We start from the raw sequence: 21444 nt of genomic DNA on the forward strand, positions 1-21444 counted from the left end.
CCCATCCAAGTGCAAGGCCTGCGCCTGGGTGGTGGCAGCCCCTGCTATCAACACAGGCTGGGGGGTGTAAAGATGGAGCACAGCCCTGCCAAAAAGGACCTGGGGACATCAATGGATGGCAGCAGGACATGGACAGCATGGTGCCTTCACAGCCCAGAAAGCCAACAAGACCCTGGGCCACATCCAAAGCAGCATGATCAGCATGCACTGAGCACCTTGATCTAGATGTAGTCCCCGTTTATTGCAGGGCCTGTAAAGCTCCATTCCAACCCAAGCCACCCTGTGATTCTATAGTCGTGGTTCACTGCTGCAGTGAGAAGCCCCTCACAGCTCCACTGCCTCTGGCCTGACTAGCTGGGGACACAAATCCAAAGCATCCCTACAGAGCACCAAGTGCCTCAGCAACTGATTGGCACAGGGCTGCTGCCACGACCAGCTAAAGCGATTTTAGAAGCACTGAGTGACATCATGCAGGTGTCAGATGCTATCTCGTCGCAAGGACATACCAAAAGCTTTTGGTTTCACTTTGCTGATGGGGAAATGGAAGCTGAGTAATCTAGCAGGGCAGCAACAGCCCAAGGCTGGGTTCAGATCCCGCTGTCCTCAACCGGTGCCCTTCAAAGCAAAGCAGATGTTTCCTGACAGATAACAGTGATAAGGGAGAAAAGGAACACAAAGAGACCATTTTATTTCCAGCATCTCTCCTCTGCCACACAAGCGCAGTTCAGGATGAAGCCACTGTCTGTGCAACCACCTCCCATCAGCCGCTGCCCCCAGGAACCTGAGGGCCAGCAGGGGCACGGGAACCAGGAGGACAAATCCCCCTCCTGCCCACGGCCCAACCCAGCCGCAAAGGAGCACGAATGTGTGCTGGTAATGGGGCACTGCCCTCTCCCCAGCCCCAGGAATTGTGTAAATGGGAGGAAAGCATTGATCGCTGCATGGGAGCCTGGCAGCCTTTCAAACTGAGAAGAAAAAAAACAAAAACACAACAAAACAAAACCCAACAATGGATACGTTTTTATTTCCTTATGCTCTGAAAAGCGAGTTGTCGACTTAAAATGACTGACTCATTGTGCAACTCCAAGGCTTCCCAGCTCCCTCCTGCCCCTGCTCCGCTCCCTGCCTCACACACAGTGCTGAGGCTGCAGCTCCATCCTGCCCCCAGGAGCACGTCCCAAGGGTCCAGTATCATGCAAGCAGCCCATCTCCATCTCATCTGACCCAACACAGCCTAATTCTTCTGCAACGTCACGCTTCTCCATTTCTCATGGTACCCAACTGCATGGAAGGGACGGCCGAGCTGGAAAACCCATGCACTGCGCTGCTGCAGCTTTTGAAATAAGCACAGAGCAAAGTAGAAGTTCTCTTTATTGCAGCTCCCCAAAGGAGAGGGAAATAACCAGAAACAGTCGCTCCTCTTTGGAGGGAGGGTGGTGGCCAGGGGGCAGGGAGGGAGCTGCCGCCAGCAGCACTAACTTTGTTCGCACTCCAGCTCTGCTGCAGAGGAGCTGCCAGCAGAAAATCCTTCCGAAACAAGGAAGCTGTTTTCAAGCTCGTGGTGAATCCTGGAGCAACACCCCCTGCCCCTGAAAGCTGGGGTGAGCATTGGGAATCGGAGTTTTGGGCAAGACATTTGCAGAATATTCTGCTCAAACTCTCTGACTCGAGCAGTTTGCAAGCAGCACCCAGATCTGCAGCTATCATGCACAAGGCCCTGTGGGGAGGAACAATTTGGCACAAAAGAATGGACACACTGGACAAAAGCCTTTCAAGCCTGAAGCCCCAAACAATGAAAGGTCTGTTTAATTAATCTGTTGCAAATTATGAGAGCCACATCCACTGTAAGACGCTTCCAGGCTGCTGCCAGAGGAGTTAAAATAAAATAGAGGGGAAGGAAGGAGCAGCCCCCAGGAGCAGCAGGTAGGCAGAGCCAGCAGAGGGCTCCCCAGCAGCCAGGGCAGCATGCATGCACACAGCAGGGACTTACAGCTGAAATTGTATTTTATCTACGTAAAAAGAAGAAAAAAAAACCCAAAACAAACCAACTGTCTTCTCTATCGCAGGTCAGTGCTGTGGGACATAATGCAACCGACCTCTTCGCTATTGGACTCTGCGAACACAGATGTTATCACTAAAAAGGAGTGAAATAAATAGAGGTTTCCTAAAGTTTGTTCCAGACAACGATCTGGTTGGTGATCACTCAGTAAAACTCAGGTTGCAATACTTAAAAAAGGAAGGGCACTTTTTTTTTTTTGTAATAGTGACAGAAACAGCTCAAGTGTGCTCAGCATCACGTGCTGCTTCCAGGAATAAAATTACAACTCCGAAGCAAACTAAGGTGCTGGTGGCAATGGAGTTTTAATGTGCTTTTTTTGCAGTAAGTCAAATTAATCACAACATTCTCTGAAAGCACGTGCAGCTGAAGGCCCAAACAGCAGCCCAGCACTGGAGGAAAACCTCACTGGGAAAGCACACCTTAGAACCAGCAAAAGTGAAACTGCAAACCCTATTTCACGGAGTCAGCCAACACACACAGAATGGAAGAAGGAAAAGTCAGCTGTCAGAAGCCGTGTTTAACTCATTCAAAGGCCTCTCCAAGCTTTCAAGGTATGTCTCATACCATTCATCTAGTTCCCAAAGTCCTCTCATGGCCCACAGCTGTCAACAGGAGATGAGCAGAGAGCTGCAAGAGCTCTCTCTTTCAGATTTCCTCTTTTCTCTCTCTCTTTCAATGCTGTTTGGAAACCTCATGCCAGCCTGAGCAGCCTGCACTGCTCACAAAGGTGCTCTGCAGGGAGCGGGGTGTCGGGGGGGGGACAGGGAGCACTGCCCTGCAGCTCCCCAGGCTCACACTTCATGACCGCGTGCTGCTAAGATCTGCAGCAAACATGAGGCCAATACAAACGTCTGACACCACCACACTTAGGTATTCAAAAAAAATATTCAGAAAGGGTTAAACCACTTAAAACGCTTCCTTCCATAAACTTGTTCTTACTGGTATTCTCTGGGTTTGAGATTAGACCAGGAACTACAGAGGCCAACTCCTTCCGAGCGTCAAGTCTCCGCGCAGCCCGCGCGTTGCTGACACACACAAAGTAGAACTTGTTTTTCCTAATTTCAAGTGTAGTTTCAAGTTCAGCTGTATCCTTAAAATCAGCCCTGGGGTGCTTCATGAACACACCTCTCCTCTGTGTGACGGAATCGAGTGATACAGCATGGAGACTGCAGGGCAGAGAGCCAGAAACACTGCAGATCAATGTGGAAGCGATCAGGTGCACAGTGATAAAGCCTTGCTTTGCCAGGGGGCCCTCTTCCCCCATAGAGTTGACTGCAGGTGCCATTGAGAAGCACTGATCTTTGGATGCACCAATGCTGACCGTATTAGCCAGGTTAAACATCTCAGAATTCATATTTCTGCCCTACTGTGACCTTGTTGTCAGCAAAGCAGCCTTCCTGTCCCTGCAGCGCCTTGCCCAGAAGCCAGGCTTGCAGGATGCCAGCCAGACTCTTTGATGTGGCTTTGTACCAGCAGCTAGCACAGCACAACAGAGCCAGCGAGACCCACAGAGGACCTTCCCACTTCAAGTAATGCTGCTCCCAGGCCTCCAGGCAGCTCACCTGAGAGGCCCACACGTGCACAGCCCTGCACGATGGACAAGGCCACAGTTCAATGAGCAGGACTGGCCAACAAGCAATTTCCTGTGAATTACACAGGTGTCATAATCAAGGGGAAATTAAAGCAAGTCTGAAGCCAGACAGGATATTCAGCTCAATGTCACTGTCGAGCTTCTCGGTTTCCCTTAACGTCCCCAAGCTCAGCAGCCAGCAACCCAGCAATTCACCTCAAAACTGGAGAAATGGATGCACTCACCTGGTTTCATTATCCAGAAATACAGAACTACTGCTTTTCACAAGGGCTTCGCTAATGGGAGAGAGGCAGAACGGGGAAGAGAAGGCATCAGAATCAGAGTCGAAAGTGCTGTCCCTGCTCACATCGTCAGCAAACAGCTCCAGGGAGCCCTCGTCCTCCCCTGGCTCTGGCCTGCAGTCCAGCCCTTCCTCCACCGACGGCTCTGACCTGTTCTGCTCATCCTGAGAGCTGATTGTCGATAGGATTCCTGAGTCGCTGTGCGCAGGCTGCGGGGACTGCTGGGCGCCGTCTGCTGCCACGCAGCTCTGGGGCAGCTTCTCCCCATCCAAAGAAGGGGAACTGATGTAAGCCCCGTCCTTCACGAGCTGTGACACAGTCAAGATGTCTTCCTTCAGGACCGCTGCCCCTTTTGGCTCAGTGTGGGCAGTGCCAAATCCCTGAGCGTGGCGGCCTCGTTTGCGGGGAGCTTTGCGGACCGGGGAGCTCTCGGGGGTGACGTAACGCAGGGCTTCTTCATCCTGCCTCTGGATGCGCGAGTTTGGGACCCAGGCGAGGATGAGCGTGGTGCCGAGCAGCTCATCCTTCTCCATGTACAGGCACAGATAGCCTGTGGGAGAGCAAAGCAGCAATCGGTTACAACACAGCTTCAAAGTGCCTAAGGCACAACCTTGCCCTTCCTCATCGCCTCCCCTCTTCACCACCACTGCAACAAGGGCAAAGTGCTTTTGTCATCAGGAGAGAATTCTGCCACATGAATTGCGGAGTTCTCAGCATCACTCAGTGTTCACAAATAATTTCAGGTCTGCACATGGCTTCTGCATACCCTAAATTCCCTCTGGCTTAAGTGAAGGAATTGCATACAACGCTTTCAACTTCCTGGCTGGATTATTAATCGAGAGTAAATTCTGAAATATGTTGCCACATGAAAAACTTTCACTGTTTGTTAGTTAAACAATGTCAAGTGCCAGCTGAATATTTCTTCTTTTTAAGAATATTTACCTTAGTATGGCCAAAGGGCTACAATTCTCACGGAAAGCCAATAGAAGAGTCACACATACGAAAGGGGAAGTGTGGGTCAACGTTCACAGAATAATCAGTTTTGTGAAGTTAAGCCAGTAGCCACAGCTCTCTTTGATGAAAACATGAAAGAGCACAGTAACAGATGAGAATAAAGGGATAGGGGCAGTATTTATCTTCATTTATGCCAGTGCATGCAGCCACAATCAGGTTTTATTTTCCCTCTACCAAGGGTTGGTGAGGCCACTCTAGCAATAACAGTTACAGGATGATACTTGGCTTCTCTGAACCATACACGTTTAAAAGAGCATCAGAAGTTCCTGCCCTCAAATGGCAACTGTTCATCTTCTGGGAATACAAAAGGATGTTCTGAAACAGGTAGATCTATGCTACCAGAAGAAGAAACGTTGTCAATTTTTCCTATTAAAAGAACAGCTGATAGATCAGCTTGTGGATGGCTTTCCTCGGTGCCTTGAAGCCTGCCTTCCTCGTGCCCCACTGGTGTGCAGATGTTGACAGGAACAAAGTCCCCAGGAACAGGAGAGGGTAAAAAGGGTGAGTGAGCACCCACTCACCTGGGTGGTGCTCCCCGATGCCCTGCAGCAGCTCAGGTGGGTGGACACAGACATTGTTCTTGGAGTAGATAATCTCCCCATCGAGTATGGAAGATGAAGTGCTGCTGCCACCAGGGTTCAGGGTCAGGAGGTCAGAAGCTTTAGAGGAGGCACGTCGGAGGAGTCGCCCCAGAGACATCGCCGAGGAAATGTTTCCATTATCTGTCAGCTTTAATCAGGAGCCAAATTCAGAAGATCTGTCAAGAAGGAGGAAAGAACGGTGTTAGAACAAACACAAGGGCAGTGCAGCACACGCCTATGGCTGCCTGAGAAGGAAGGTCTCCCATCAAGTGCTGCTCATGCAACAGCCTCCAAGTGCTCTGGACCCCTAATGTCCTCTTTGTGGGTTAAGCATGCTAAAGCACGTAATTCTGGGATGTTTCTCTCTGCAGGGAAGAAATATGGAAGCAGTGAAAAATAAAGCAAGACCACCTTTGGTAGTTATAAAGTTTTTTCAGAGAGAAGTGACATCCCACAGACAGCCCAATAGAACTCAGCGCAGCGCAGGCACTACTGCCACCACTGCCTGCAGCTGGAACACACAGCATTGCAGCATGGCAGCTGCTGTTCTGCAAAGGGACACGAGGAGAGGAGACGCCCACTTCTGTTCCTCTGTATTTACACGGCCTCACTTTAAAGGAGCAGGCTGGCCTGACCGTGCAGCACCGTGCATTGCCACAGGGCTGGGTGCAGGTGCAGCACTCCTTGCTCACTCTGTGGTCTGCAGAGCACACGGAGGGGCAGCCAGGGGGAAGAGAAGCAGACAGGCTCAGGTTTGTGCTGTCAGAGGCATTGAGTGCAGGAAGTATGTAGGGGTGTAAAGCAAGTTCAGTTTAACATGGAATTGCTCTGATTTCTTGAACTGTGGTTCTAATGGATAAACAAGGAAGCAAGGAAGCTGAGAGGGCAAACAGAAACCAGAACTTCCCCAGCAGCAGAGTAAAAGCTGCTGGGAAGGAAAACAGCAGTCCCAGCTCAGAGTGATTTTTACATGTGATGGCAAATGAAGCCAAGTAGCTAATGGTGCCTTCGTTAAAGGGCAAGCTATTGGTTTAACTGGCAACCGCTGCATTAGTCAGCTTGAATCAGCTTTTGTTCACTGGGACTTGGAGAAGCCTCAGCCTTGCCATGCTCTGAGCCCAACAGGCTCCTATCTTGGAGGAAGTCATTTGCTCGAAGATATCTACAGAGGAAGCCACCCCTCCTCTTGCTGCACCCTGCAAGAATACAGCCAGTGAGCTCTGCTGCAGTTCCTCCTCCTCGCCGCTGCGTTCCAGCACAGTGCTGAGTCCAAAGCAGTGATGTGGAGCAACCTGTGCAGCATCACTGGCCCTGAGCTTCCACCACACCCACAGGAGCTCATCTGTCTAAAAAGGCAAAGGCTGTATAAGCAAAGAATGAAGGTTTGGTCGAGGTGGTAGCAGCTGTTGACCAGGGAATGCTTCCTTGAAAAAACATTGCTACTACAGACAACAGATGGAGATGCACCTATGAAACACGAGCTTATGTTATGAATGCCCAAATGCAGCTCCCCAGGATGCAGGAAGAGGTAGAGGACTTGTCTGCCAAGAGAAGCAGCATTTAATTAGCTTTTACCTGGCATAGTGAGAACAAAGCAATAAGTAAAGACCTAAATTCCTTCTGCTTTTCAGCTTTTTTTTTTCCCCAGCAGCTTTAAGGGAGGTATCACTTTGATCTGCAGAGCATCTGCTGCTTCAGCACTGCCTTGATGTGCAGGTGGAAGGCACTGGAGGTACATGCACACATGAGCAGGTTGTGAAGAAGAAATAAACAAGCCAGGAGGTCCAAACCATAATGTCCTGCCAACATGGAAACAGCTTGTGAACCTGCTGCTGCTCCCCAAAGGGCAGCAGCTCAGGCAACACAAACCAGCAGTCCCAGAAGTACCGAATCCAGAGGGTTTGCTCCATTCTGAGCCCTTTCCCACGTGGGACAATGTCCTGAGGCCTGGACTGTGGAAAGTGGTGCTGCCAATGCCCTGGGGCTGGGGGAGGCAGCAGGACCCCGTCCCACAGCTGAGTCAGCACAGAATCCGCACCATTACAAATGTCCTTTTCATACTTTCTATTTATCCCCCTGATCTGAAGGGATTCTTTCCAACACGACAAAGCCTGCCCAGCTCTTTGGAATCCGAAGCACTGAATTAGCTGATAAGCTCCTGTAGGGTGCCAACATTTATCAAGCGCACAGACATTTTTCCTCTCCCACACATTAACTGCCATCTCTAAACACCTTCGCTGCAGCTCCTGAGCTGCCCTCACCACCTCAGCTGCTATCCCAGCCAGCACAGCCCCTCAGCCAGCAGGCAGCTTAGAGACACACTGGGCTGCCAGCTCCTCTGCAACAGCAGATGCCCTCCGCACAAGAGCCTGCCCACTTCCAGGCAGTGGCATCTCCAACAGCGCTGGCTGCCCTTCCCCTTCTCATAACCAACAAGATCCTGTTTGGCTTGGCAGACTGCACTCTCACCTTGGCAGTGGCTGTCGGACCAAATGTCGCTGCCTCCGGTTGCACAAGATCCCTGTCTGCTGAAAAAGGAATGCAAGGAGGGCTCCAGCACATTGCCACCCTGCAGCCACCCATGGGGCCTCTCCCACCAACATGCTTGGCTCAGGGGCACTCAGCGATGTGCTGCAGCCTACGGCCACGCTGCCAGCGCTCCAGGCCTGACAGCAGATCTTACATCTCCAAGGGCAAACGTTCTGTATAAGAGTGTAATCACTTCACAAGCAAAATAAGCCAAATGACAAGGCTCCTGAAGGGAAACACGAGGCTCACAGCACACCTGTGCGTAAAGGAGAAATGAGAGCTGTCAAAATCAGCACCAAATTTGAGCATGAAATGTCTTAAGAAAGAAAACCACAACAAGGTTTTTTTCTTTTTCTGCCTTAATAACTTGAAATTGATTTTGCAGATTAAAGGAAGAGTCACTGCACAGTTGAGGTCTCAAGCCCAGTAGGAGTTACTGCTTCCTCCTGCTCCCCTTGGGCAGAGCAATCACTCCATCTGCACTCTGGGCACTGGATGGCAGAGCGCAGGGACATTGAGCCAAGTATCGACCTTCTCTTTGCACTAAGAAAAATAATAGCTATCCAACCCACTAGCTATTAGCTAGAGCTATTTAAGATGCCAAATCATGGGGAAAAAAAAAAAAAAAAAAAAAAAGTTTACCGTGGGGAGCCATTCTGAAGTCACTCCATTTTGCAGGGAGAATGATGTAGGTCACCAAAAGCTTTTCCTTTCCAACCTGCAGGTGCAGGCGGGGCACAGAGCAAAGGAGCGACAGCAGCCACAGTGAAGCATCCTGCCTGCTCCCATGCAGCAGGTTTCACTGAGATGAGAGGTAAAGAAGGGACAGCAGACTGCACGCTGCAAGTTTGTGACTCAGAGATAAAAAGGGAAACGAAATGCCATCATCGACGCCTGCTGGCTGCTCCCAGCCACACCTGCTCAGGCATAAAAAAAGCAAACACAACACTTACACGCCTCCAGCCCTAAAAGTCAAACGGCAGCATGAAATGATTTGCTCCTGACGTCCCTCAGTCCCAAGATTAGCCATCCAAGATTAACCATCATTTCACTTAACTCATCGTTTACTTAAGGGAAGTGCTGGTGTGGTAGACAACATAACGGCCTTTTATCGGCACAGTCCTGCAGCCACTGCCCTGTGACTCTCACAATGCCCAACGAACAGCTGAAGAAAGCCCAGAGTCTGCGGCCACACAGACCAGGGCTCACTGAGCAGCCTCAGAGATGTGCCCATGCCCTCCAGCGAGACCTGCCAGCAGCTCTCAGGGCAGGGCAGTGGCTGGCACGGATTCTCCAGCTTTAGCCATGCGATCACCAGGATGAAAGCAAGTCCCGCAGCCTCAGAAGCCGCTCGAAGAGGCAGCAGTAAGCCGGGCATCCCTCCTCTGAGCTGTCAGCAACAGCCAGTCCTCCCGTTCATCCCGTTCTCTCTTCAGAGACCTTTCATTAGTTCTGTCACCGAGTGCATCCATCGAGACAGCCGAGCGCCTCGCACGGCAACGCAGCGCTGGGGGTACGGGGAGCCCCGATAACGGCAGAGGACCGACGCTCCGGGACACGGGAGGGCAGTTCGGGAGGGACGGACAGACGGACGGGGAGGGGAAGGGGGGGAGATTGGAGCAGCGAGGAGGGGAGAGACAAAGAGCGGGGAGAGCGCGTGCTGCTCCCGGCACCGGGCTGGGAGCTCTGCCTCGTGGGCCCGGAGCGTGGAACCACGGCCCGCCGAGCGCCCCTGGGCTGCTACCGACAGACAGGGCCGGGGAACTGCCCGCCCCATCGCCCCGTACCCACCGCGCGCCGTGCGGGGCTGCCGAGCTGCCCTCCTCCTCCTCCTCCTCTTCGTCGCTCCGCGCGGCCCCGAGCTGTGCCCGCCCCGCCCCGCCTCACAGCTCCCGGTAACCGCCTCCGTGCCGGCGGGGAGCGGCGGAGAAGGACGAAAAAGCCCCGCCCCGCTCCGTTCCGCCTCGCCCCGCCCGCTCCGGCCCCGTTATCCTGGTACCTGTGCCCGCAGCGGGGCCGGGGGGCAGCGCTGGGTTGAGGCGGCGCGGCCCTTCCCCCCCCCCGCTCTGCGGGGTGAGGTGGTGCGGTCCGAGCGCCCTCGACCCCCGCCCGCACCCCCCCCATAGCGGGGAGAGGTGGTCGGATCCACCTGTCACGTGACCGGCTGTTGACTCGTCGCCTGGCAACGACAAGATGGCGGTGGCGGCGGGTGAGTGAGGGCTGCGGCCCAGCCCCGCTGCTTTGCGGTGCCACATCGTCTGCTGTGCTTCTCGCACGGCTGCTGTGGGCGTATCAGAAAGCAATTCACCCGAAAAAGAGAGTTATCCCAAAGAAAGTTCCTTAGGTGCACGGCGGTGTGGTGTTTGATGGTGTTTTTTGAGGTTTGACTGTGATAACAGCTCTTTCCTTGTCAGCACTGTACGGTATGTGAAGCTGGGGTACGGCCGGGTCCCTTGCAAAAGAGGCGATTTTATTGCTGCAACCACAAAACTACAGCAGGGAGAAGAACGTGGGGGAAGTTCTTTCTTATGAGAGTGGTGAGGTGCTGGAACAGCTGCCCAGAGAGGCTGTGGTGCCCCGTCCATCCCTGGAGGTGTTCATGGTCAGGTTGGATGCACCCTGGGCAGCCTGGGCTGCTATCAGATATGGAGGTTGGCAGCCCTGCCTGTGGCAGCGGGGTTGGAGCTTGATCCTTCCAACCCAAGCCATTGTATGAAGTGCACAAAAAGGCTCTGATGAAATGGGAGATGTTTCTTTCTAGTGCCCGATCTCTGCAAAGGTTTCTTTTTATCAGAAGTGATGCTGCTTTGCCAGTGTATTTGTGAGCTGATGATGGAACAGGATTCTCTTGCTTGTCTTTCATGTTGTCTGTATCTCATAATGACAAAAATAAGCAGGTTTTTAGGGCAGACAGATTGCAAAGTTGATTCAATTGGTGAATTTCATATTCTAGGAGAAATCTCCTGAAGCTTTCTCAGACAAAATGGAATTTGATGGTAGCCCTCCTGAACTGGCAGAGATGGAGCAACCAGAAACAGAGAGTGAGAGCCCTTCCCATATGGCTTCAGGAACTCCTATGCAGGCACCTGCATTTGCAGGGGAGTTGAACAGCTCCACAGAGCCAGGTATCATCCCATTCCTTACTGACACTACAGTAGCTGATGCCATCTAACAAACAAAATATCCAGCTTTCTTCCTTTCTGGTGATTGTGAATCCAACTTTAGACATAACACTACAAAATGTGTTGGTTTTTTTAATTTTCCTTTTTCCCTTTCTGTTCAGAATCTGCCTTGGAGCAGTTTAATCAGCTTGCTAGTGAGCATGGTGGCCAAAAATGGGAACAGGAACATCAGCAGGTCGGAGCTGAGCAAAATGAAACAAGTGGAAGAAGTAACGAAGCAGCAGAAGAAACACAGCTAGTTGTCCTGGATCCAGAACATGTGAGAAATCTCCAAATCTTGCTTTTTGCTGTTGGTTGTATTCGCAGCTATACAGAATGTATGAGGCAAATTCTAAGCAGTGGTTTAGCTGTGTGCTAAGACTAGATGTTTAAAAATAGGTTCTGCTAAAGTGCTGACTCCTGAATGTCTGTTCTCAGTATTAAACTCAGATTCAAACGTGAGCAATGCTGTGGGCATATTGGCTTCTATTTAGCACTCCTGAGAGACAAGTACTCCATACAGGAGGGAGTGGATGGGCTCTCAGATGTAGCTCTGCTGATGTTTCTGACTTTCAGATATTCTTAGTTGTTGTTTTCTGTTGTCAATGAACTCCCACTGTATAACTTGCTGCAGTGAGGGTAGCTAAATAGGAATCCAAGCCTCCATGGTAGAGAATATGATGTTTTATTCAGTAGTGGCAGTAGTATTAAGGTTCCTTCATCATTTATTGATACAAGTGTGTTAAAATCATCACCATCACGCTTTTTTACAGCCTCTGATGAGAAGATTCCAGACTGCCCTCAAGAATTACCTTACTAAGCAGATGGAAAAAGTGGATCTAGAGCTTCGAGAACTGGTAGATGAGAGTATTTTGTTGCCTTCTCACAGCGCCCTGTGCAAGTTGAAGGGAGGGAACCAATTTCCTCTTGTATTTGCAGAGGACGGCGACAAAGAAGAGCAATGAACAGAGAGAAGAGCTCGGGGTGATTCTTTATGGTGCACAGCAGCAGCTGGCCCATCTGCAGCTGGAGCTGGAGAAGAGCCACAGCCGTTGTTCTCAGGCAGCCGCAGCGCGTCGGCAGCTGGAAGAGGAACTGGAGGGCCTCAGGCTGACCTACCAGAAAGTGTGTCAGAACACGGATGATGAACGCAGGAAAGGTGACTGAGGCAGTCCTTGTGATACAGAGCAAGCAGTGGATTTCAGAATACAGTGAGATTCACGTGGAATGATGCGCTCACTGTGGAGTTTCATTGGTGCTCCTAGTTCTTAGGAGCATCCGTGCGGCAGCCTCTTCTAGTCTGTCCATTTTATTTGTGCTTAAAGTGTGTCCTTCAAACATAGTTCTCAGTAAATATTCTTTCTCCCACCTCCTCAGTTTCTGCAATGCAGACCCAAGCAGAAAACTTGGCCTCACGTCTCTTGCACATGCAGAATATGGATGAGGAGATGCATCATAATATCTTACTGATGAAGCAGTCGACAAAGAAGGCTGAAGCAGAGAAGATTCAGGCTGAGGTGGAAAAGAAAAAGCAGGTATCAAGTAAAACTGTCTGCTTTTAGATAAAGATGGATAACAGTGATGAATCTTGGAGATGCTGCCTTGGCAGAAGAAAAGCTGTAATGACAAATGTAGAAAGTGCATGGGGACTTCATTCCCAAAGAATTGGAGAAAAACAAAACAAAAACAAATCAACCAACCCAAACAGAACAAACACGCACACACACAGCACACAAAACCCACACCACAAAGTGTTTCTAAAAAGGAAGGAAAAGCCACCACGAAGATGGTGGTATGCACTGCCCACAGGTCCTCTGCAGTTCTTATGGTAGTAAATCGCTCTTCAAGCAAGCAAAGGGGGATGGGGAGTGAAGGTAGTGAAGAAGTGTCATTGTTCAAGCTTTAAGGATTACTCTGAGTCACAGTGAGGTTCACAGAGGAAATTGAACTTTGGAAAGGAGCAAGCCTGTTGGTGTGCTGGAGCTCCCTCTGCTGCCTTCTGCTTGCAGCAGGACACACACCGATGATTTTTAATGCAGGGTTGTACACAAACACTTGAAGTAGAGTGGATTTAGATGTTTTCTAACAAAGCATTTTACATCATAAGCTATTAAGATTCCAAATGGTGAGGTGTCATAATCCAAACTGACAGGAAGAAATGTTAATTCAATTTCCAAAGTGCTGGTTTACTAATGTGAACAATAAGCAAAAGATAACAAAATCAGCAAAAAAGGGCTCTTTCTTTTGAGATTTCTCTTCTGCACCCGTGGCAGTCATTCATATCTGAACAGAGAGGTTCAGTAAGAATCAGCTCTGATCCATTTGCCCATTCAGTCTTGATATGTCACATATGGGCAGTCACATATGGGCAATCTTGTTGCATATATAGCTGATGAAGACTGAGACTGCATTACTCACCCTGAACTGCTTGATTCTGACTCTTTAGGATCTTCTAGTGGAACGCTTAACAAGAAAAGCCTATGAACTACAAGAACAGATTGCTCTGTTTGAAGCCCAGTTTGTGGCCCAGGCAGAGGACACCAAAGTAACTCGGCAGGCAGTGAATGAGGTGAGAAGTGCACTTTTGTTTCTTTTTTCTTCTGGTTAACATTTCCGTTTGGGGTGACTGACCCTAAGGCTCATGTGATAGGTGCAACACAGGCCACAGCTTTATAGTCTGTTCCTGTTTGCTGACACGAAGATATTTCTTGCCTTTGTCCTTAAGAATTGTCTGTAAATCACTTCTTAGCCCACTTCCTCAGCACTTTATCTTGAAGGCCTATAACTTTTCTGTGCAATAAATCAGACGCTTGACCTGAAGCTGTTTCTGCCTGGCATATTATGTCAAGAAAAAGGTACTGCTTTGCAAAGTATATCTGGTTTCTCAACCCAGCAAAGGTTCAGCCTGTCTACACGTTCTCTCTTCTCTAGGCCCGTATGGAGGTGCAGGCTATTAACATGGAGAAGAAGCAATTGATGAACCACTGGACAAACAGCTTAGCTGGAGTGAAGCAAAGAGATGAGGCCTATGTCGCTGCACAGGAGCTGCTGAGGTATGGCATCTGAGAAATGCCCCAGGAAAGGCCTCAAATAATTTGGAGAGCAGAGATTCTAAAAGGGGCAGGGTGTCTTCTGTCACGTCTGTTACTGCCTGGATATGTTAGAGCAGGATATGTTAGACAAAGCAAGTCTGCTGCTCTGAAGTACATCATAGCAAGGTTATGGGCTAAGAAGTACATTTCTTTGTTGCTGTGTTTTGATCCACAACACCATTCTCTCTCCAAGTGTGGTGTTTTGTTTTCTTTTAAGCTGTCTAGCATTTCTTTCAATTGAATTTCATTCCTTCTAAAAGTCCCTTTACTTTTGCAACATCCCTCAGTCTAAAGAGAAACAAATCCTTCCTGATCTTTCTATCATTTTTGGTTAAGATTTTGGGATGCCTTTAGAAGTCTTTGAAAAAACTTATTGTTGCCGAATGAAGCATTTGTTGGATCTGGAGACAAAACCTGACAGATTCTCTGAAAGCAAGAACAAAAAAATGTTTTTGTATGGTGACATCCTGGTAAGAATGGAAAAGAATGGCAGTGGAGGAAATGAAAGATTTTCCTACATGCGTTTCCCTTCAGGTCATAATATCTCTGTCCATCTTTTGGGAACTCTGCACACTCTGCACTAGATTTCCTTATAAAGATGGTCATTTGTTGCTGCAGTAATGTGTTTGAAAGAGCAATTTCAGATGATTGTTCAGCACAAGTCAACCTATGTGAGGTTTTTCATCTTCTTTGCCACTCAGCAAGTACAGACATGACCTCCAGTCCATAGAAACAAACATCCATGGCTACAGAAAGTCAATCAGGAAGGAAGAGGAGAAGAATGAGATGCTTGTCACGATACTGAACCGTTCATATAATGATGCCAACACTACAAAGAAACTGATTGCCCAGTGCCTTTCAAAGCAGGAGGCCTTGAAGCTTGAATCTGGCAGCTACACTCACATTCTCAACGAGACACAGCAGGCTGTCAGCAGGATCAAGATGGTGAGAGGAGTCAGTGGGAAGAACAACGTTTTTGAATGGTGCATAAAGGTTTAATCTCCTTTCCCCAGGCAGTGGCAGTGATCCTCTTTGTGTCTTCCCTACCTTTTAGGATCGAGCTGCTCGTCTAAACGAGTCGTTATCCATTAGTAAGGACATAGAGAAAGAAACTGAAGCCAAAGAGCAGATAGAGAGTGAGATCATGGCAAAGCTGCGGGACCAGATGATGTCCAGCAAAGCAGAAAAGTACTTCTCACAGCTGGTTGCAAAACTTGATCAGAGGAAAACAGATCTGGTACAGTATGTTCTCCGTTTGTGAGTGAAACAGGCCACAATCATCACCTAGAGCAATGTCTTGCAAGTGTGTTTTGGCAGCATCTTTGCTTCTTCAGCTCCACAATCGAAGCTTTGTTGAGTTTTTGACCCCAGTTTTGCTCATCCAGTGATGCACAACCTTTACTTTAAAAAAATAACGAGGCAGTAAGATGAATAACACTGTGAAGTGTTACACTATGAAGTGTTGTTAGGTCTTGGAAGAAGTCTGGACGTTCTGGATATTCTGCATCAACTCCTATTAGTGTCTGTGTTGCACAGTAAAATGCAGAGACAGCGGGCTTGGAAAAGACCAAACTGTAGCTCTGTGTAGAGCAGGATGGACAAAAGTAGCAGGGATGTTCTTGAAAGCTGCATTCATAACTCAAACAACCAATAGCCACTCTTTCTGGTTACTGTAGATGTTGTTAAGTGAGAAATGCATTTTGGAGGAGATACAATATGTCCTGCTACTGCTGGCCAAGTGTCTAGAGACATCTGGGCTGGGGATACAGAAGCAATCAGCACGGTCTCTTTGGGTTTAGGGATGTTTACACTTCTTAATGTTTTTCAGCAGCCTTATGGCAGAGGTAAATATTGATATCTCCTGTTAATGGTTGGGTAAACAAAGGTACAGTCATGGTATGTAACTTGCTTACAGCTTGCAGCACAGACCTGGGTGTAGAATCTAAATTCCCTGATTTTCTGTGCTAAACAGGCATTAAAACTTAATTAGTGCTGGTGATACTGACTTGTCTTCTGTCTGCTACTAGGAGCTGCATTTTTCCAAGGTTGAAAATGATATGAGCCAGGTTATCCTGAACACAACTCACACTAACTGCAGGCTGACGGTCCTCCAAAAAACACTGTGTGAGCTGGAGAAGGAAATAAAAGACATCCACCATCTAATCAGTTGTGGTGAAAGTGAGATCTCAAAGGGCAACCTCCTGATGGAGAATAAGCAAGGGCTCATCAGGCAGTACAACCAGAAGCTGGAGGCACTTCTTTCTCAGCAAGGGGTTCGTATGTTTGTGTTTTGATCCCAATTTGATCTTATTCTTTGTGTTGGCTGCAGATGTCCTTGATAAATGTAGCTGTGTGAGTGTTGTGTTGTTAAAACTCCCAGGCATCGGTATGGGGTTCAAAAGCAGCACCGGTTAATGTGATGCTTCTGTTTGGCAATCAGTGCTTAATGTGTGCAAAGAGGAACTGAAAGCAGGGAATTGCTGTGCAAGGAGGGTGTGCCTGGTGCAGGATTCAGCACAGAGCTGTCTGTACCTGAAGAAAATGTTGAATGACATCAAGCTCTGGGAGTAAATAAGGTAACGGTGTAGAATCTAGAAAGATCAACAAGGGGAGAATGGGACAGACAGTGACTTGATTTCATTGAGAGTTGGCCCTGTCTGGATGGTACCCAGATCTGCTCCTGGCACTGAAGTTCATCTGGATACCAATGTGAGAATCAGTGGTGTGGCACATACTCTGTAAGCTTCTGAATGTCCAGCTGGGCCTGTTGTTAGCACTTAGGTGGCCCTCTCACTATAGAAGCTGAGGACCTTGCAGGTTTCTGTTGCATTTGTGAGGTCGTGCACTCCTATTAGTGCCATTCAACTCGTGGGAAACAGAAGCAGGGAGTTGGGGCACTGCAGCACCTGAACTGCCCTCTGCAGTGGTGCTTTAAACAAGTGCTCCAGAACCTTCCATCTCATTGATCCCAAACCTTGCCCTCGTACAGGGGCAAGAATTGGGACCTTTGGAAATTGAGATCAACAAGCTGACCAAGGAGATAGAAGAATGTAATTCTGAGGTGATGATGCTGCAGAAGTACTGGCTCAATCTGCAGAGAGAGCTGCTCAAGCTAACCCGTGAGCAGGAGGAGCAGCTCACCTCCTTGGACACGTTAAAGAAACAGATCACAATAATGCAGCAGAAGAAGCTGCGCACTGAAAGTGAGTAATTCCCCAACTCCCCCCTAAAATATTTGGCCACGAGCGGAGGTAAGAAAGGGAGAAAAGGCTCACAGGCTCTGTGTTAATCCAAAGAATGCCCTCAGTGCTCACATCTGTGTGCAGGCAGTAATGCATGTGGCCCCGTGCTGCACTGTGAGGCTGAGAGCCAGGCACCTCCTGCTCTTCTGTTTGTTACGTTTCCTATAATGATCTTAACTGAAACTGCTCAACCCAAAGTGGCCACGTCATGAATTCCATGCCTTTATCCAAAGCTTGCAGATAGTTGGCAGGCCAGTGTTCCCACAGGTGATAGTTTCCTAAACCAGCTCTTTTTCACTGCACCAGTCTTTATCGAAAGCTTTAATCTCAGTTTTGGGCTGTGTGGAAAAATGTTTTGGCTGGGTGTGTGGCACCCAGATGGCTCCACGTGCAGGGCTGTTTGCTCTACCAGCAAATTGGTTGGACTTGGTTGGACTCGACCTGCTGCTGACAGGAATTCTATTTACATTTCTTTTTCTGTTCACCCGTAGATGAAATCCAACAGGAAATAAAAGAGCAGAAAGACCTTGAACGTCACATGAAGAGCATATCCAATGACTTGATAAAGCTGAACGTGTTGATCAGCAAGAACAACAGCAGCTTCACAGAGCTGCAGTATGGCAACATTATCACAGAGAACGAGTTTGTACGCTCTCTCAAGGTACAGAAGCTCCCATGGTACGGTCAGACTGGGCTTTTGAGAGACCTGTACAGCAGGAAAATGGTTTTGTGCTATAAAACAGTATGGCTAAGTGGAAATTACGTAGTTATGCACAGAAAGAGCATCAATTTCTTTACTGTTTCAGGATGATGGTTCTTTATCTCACAGCAGAAACTCATGTGCCACTCGTAGAGCTAAGAAGCTGACAACCAAAAGGGATACACAGCTCAGAGATAGTAAACAGTGATGCTGTGAATCTTTCTCAGTCTGACAAATTTGTATTGTTTTACACTTCCCAAATCCAGGCAGCAGAAAAGGAATCCATTGAGATGCAGGAGAAGCACAGCCAATTGACTGAGGAGAAGGAAAGACTCTTAAACAGCCTGGTGGAAGCAGAGTGGGTACCAGAGAGTTTCTCGCTTAATGCCACAGTCTTAGAACTGCTGTATAATGGCCCACATTGCCTTTTTTCCTCCAGTCACCAACTCAACCAGCACTTGTAGTTGTGCTTTCTGGGAGAAGACGAAAGGAGTTGAATGAATTTTTGAAATGGAGAAGCTGAAAGGTGCATTAGCTGTCCCTGCAACCAGCAACAGCTGGGAGGATATTGGTTCTAATGATCCCAGCATACTTGTTCTGGATGTCACAGCGATCTGTTATTAACCCAAAGCCGGTGTGCTGTCCTGGGCAATTAATTGTGCTCCATCAGTCCTGTCAATCTGGGCTTGCTTGTTTTCAGTCATCATGACAGCTTATAAATTGTGGAGCTTCCTGTCTGACTTCACGCTGTGCTGTTGCTGCCACTTTACACGTCTTGTGTGCAAACTTTTAGGTTGCTCTGTGTTCAGAATCAGCCTCAGCAGCGTGCTGCCACTGCTACACAAAGAGAGCATTCTCTCTGTCGTTTACAAAGGCCCTCCTTTCCCTTTTTGTCACTGAAGGCATCAAATCATGCTGTGGGAGAAAAAGATCCAGCTGACAAAGGAGATGCGCTCAGCAGTGGATTCTCAGAGAGGGCAAGGAGAAATCCGAGCCATGAGAGCAGAGATTCACAGAATGCAGGTGAGCCATTGTGTGCTGCAGCAGCATTTAGAAATACCTGCTTTCTTTTTCACTAATGGAATACATCCTCTTATTTTGTGACTCCAATAAGCAAAGAAATGTTGATTACTAATACTGCCTCATCTTAATTACTGGTTCCAGAAGTCTTCTGGTGAATCAGCTCTTCCTTTCGTTCCCAAGATATTTCTGCTCTTCTGCTTTTGCTACTGCTAATGATATTCAGTAGAACATTCTGCTTTAGATATTGTAGATAGGTTTAGATAGATATTTAGATATACACGTTGATACAGAGCTGGTAACTAAGGCAGTCCTTTGCCTTCCAGAACTATACAGGGCCAAAGGAGGTTTTGATTTAGAACAAAATTTGGCTTGCAAAGGCTTCTGTGTCACATAGATGTGATTTATGTTGATGGGATGTGCCACGCAGAAGACTTCAACGAGGTGCCATTTGTGACCATTTGTTATTTTTGTTCCCCTTTATATTTTGACAAATGCAGGTCCGCTACGGCCAGCTGATGAAGCAGCAGGAGAAGATGATTCGTGACATGGAGGCATCTGTTTCTCGTAGGGAGGCCATCGCAACTCGTGGGGAAGGTCGGAACAAAACAGATAAGAAACGTATCACCAAGAGCGACTTCTGCCGCAAGAAAGAGGAGCTGAGAAGGAAGATTGCTGAAAGCCAGAAGGTGAGCAAGCAAAGCAGTGCTGCACGAGTTGACACAGCCAGCCTTTGCCTTGTAATGAGCACCAGTGTGTGCTCAGCACAGGTGCATGGGATGGCAGTACGCAGATCAGGCCTGCACAGAGGGCAGGCGTTGGGAATTCAGTTTAAGTAGCTGAAAACCTTTGAAGATAGCAGGCTTGCTGGCGGGGCAGCATGAGAAACAAAAATGTCCTTCACTCAGTGTAAGCACTGCTCAGCAGTAACTAAAACAGCAGTGTTATTTTCATCCTAAATCCAAAACTGTGCCGCCTACTGTGAGGAAAACAAACTGTCAGCCCCAAACCGTGGTGCTGGGAGTGCAGCTGAACTCAAGAACCACAATCCATAGTCTGCTCTTTCCTTCTCTTGCATTTACTAGAATGCTCAAGACTGCAACAAAATTATCCTGGAGCTGGAGAGTACCCAAGCATCCCTTAGTGCCAGCCTGGTGGAAAAGCAACAGGAAATGTGCATGCTGCAGGCTGAGTCCCATGGCCTCGATTCACACACGGAATGTCTTCGGTACAAAAAGCGATGGGTGAGTGGAACCTGCTGCCTCCTTGTGCTGCCAGCTCCTGTCTCCTCGTCTGCTTGAGCTGGACACACTTGATGTTAGCAGCACTTTGAGTTATCTAAGCTTGTTTTGGGGACAGTCCTGAACTGATGCTACAGGTATGCTCTTGGTGAGGCAGCATTCACCTGGAACCATCAGCCTGCAGCATTTTCCTTGGAAACACTGCATAAAACTGTATGGGTCAGGGGGAGAACTCTAATTTGAAAGCCAGCTCAAGGTCTTGAATAGCATCCTATGAAATTTTAAGTATATCCTTGTGTGCACAGGTATTTCTGTGCTTTATGACTGATGTGATGTCACTGTACATCTACAACACTCGATATGAAGGTGCATCCTTCGATTTCACAATGGTGGCAGTACTTCTGTGCCTTGAATCGTGTTTATGTTGTTTTCTTTGCTGCGTGCAGCTCGCTATCAAAGCAATTTCTGTTCATTGCTGTTCTCAGAACCTTTTGGAGATTGTGGCCTATCAGACACGGCAGAAGCATCTGCAGGCGCTGAAGGAAGGGAAGTACACACCCCTGTGCAGCTCCGAGCAGAGCTGCAGAGACGAGCAGCAAAAACTGCAGGAGCGGCTCCGCGCCGTCAGTGCCATTGTCCACCGCGTGCAGCAGGAGCAGCCGCAGCACCACCCGGCCCTGCAGTGGCTCGGGGAGCGCCTGGAATCCGGGCTGGGCTCGCGGGAAGCCTGATAGGTGCGGGACCAGGCAATGCAACCAAGGGCGAGAGGTGGGTAGGTTTCATAAAGAAATGTTAAAAAAAAAAGAGAGAAAAAAGATGCAAATCTTCATTAAAGACGTGCTCCTGCAAAGCGTGTTTGATTTCTTTTGCTTCATCCGTTTCGTGTCTTCTATTTTCAGACACGGGTTCATCTGTTCCGCGCATTCAGGCGGC

At 48.6% G+C, this 21444-nt stretch overlaps 2 protein-coding genes across 11 annotated transcripts in view; one reads left to right on the forward strand and one right to left on the reverse strand.

The window, feature by feature from the left end:
* TBC1D16 (TBC1 domain family member 16) overlaps nucleotides 1–10168 on the reverse strand; it is a 25697-nt gene extending 15529 nt beyond the window's left edge. For 5 of the 9 annotated variants that reach the window (XM_052687546.1, XM_052687545.1, XM_052687544.1 and 2 more), the window contains exons 1-3: nucleotides 9847–9987; nucleotides 5467–5702; nucleotides 3875–4481 (exon numbers count right to left, since the gene is read on the reverse strand). In XM_052687546.1, the coding sequence (XP_052543506.1) occupies nucleotides 3875–4481; nucleotides 5467–5644 (785 nt within the window). In that variant the 5' untranslated portion in view covers nucleotides 5645–5702; nucleotides 9847–9987. Of the gene's footprint in view, nucleotides 1–3874; nucleotides 4482–5466; nucleotides 5703–5937; nucleotides 6045–7995; nucleotides 8170–8697; nucleotides 9449–9846; nucleotides 9988–10054 lie in introns of those variants that run through there. The other 4 variants (XM_052687539.1, XM_052687540.1, XM_052687542.1 and 1 more) reach the window with 4 other exon arrangements.
* On the forward strand, nucleotides 10163–21314 carry CCDC40 (coiled-coil domain containing 40). 2 transcript variants are annotated; one of them, XM_052687530.1, is made up of 18 exons: nucleotides 10163–10264; nucleotides 11009–11180; nucleotides 11339–11496; nucleotides 11990–12073; nucleotides 12156–12375; nucleotides 12594–12751; nucleotides 13663–13785; nucleotides 14148–14269; nucleotides 15010–15253; nucleotides 15363–15545; nucleotides 16336–16581; nucleotides 17298–17511; nucleotides 18042–18211; nucleotides 18517–18608; nucleotides 19153–19273; nucleotides 19771–19959; nucleotides 20356–20514; nucleotides 20997–21314. In XM_052687530.1, the coding sequence occupies exons 2-18, from the start codon at nucleotides 11039–11041 to the stop codon at nucleotides 21240–21242; spliced, it is 2871 nt and encodes a 956-aa protein (XP_052543490.1). In that variant the 5' UTR covers nucleotides 10163–10264; nucleotides 11009–11038; the 3' UTR covers nucleotides 21243–21314. The 2 variants fall into 2 exon arrangements, with proteins under 2 accessions (XP_052543490.1, XP_052543491.1); XM_052687531.1 differs by lacking the exon at nucleotides 10163–10264 and adding an exon at nucleotides 10289–10478.
* Nucleotides 21315–21444: the final 130 nt, after the last annotated feature.

This window comes from Tympanuchus pallidicinctus, unplaced genomic scaffold, assembly GCF_026119805.1.
Source record: "Tympanuchus pallidicinctus isolate F22 unplaced genomic scaffold, pur_lepc_1.0 scaffold23, whole genome shotgun sequence".
Classification (NCBI taxonomy): Eukaryota; Metazoa; Chordata; class Aves; order Galliformes; family Phasianidae; genus Tympanuchus; species Tympanuchus pallidicinctus.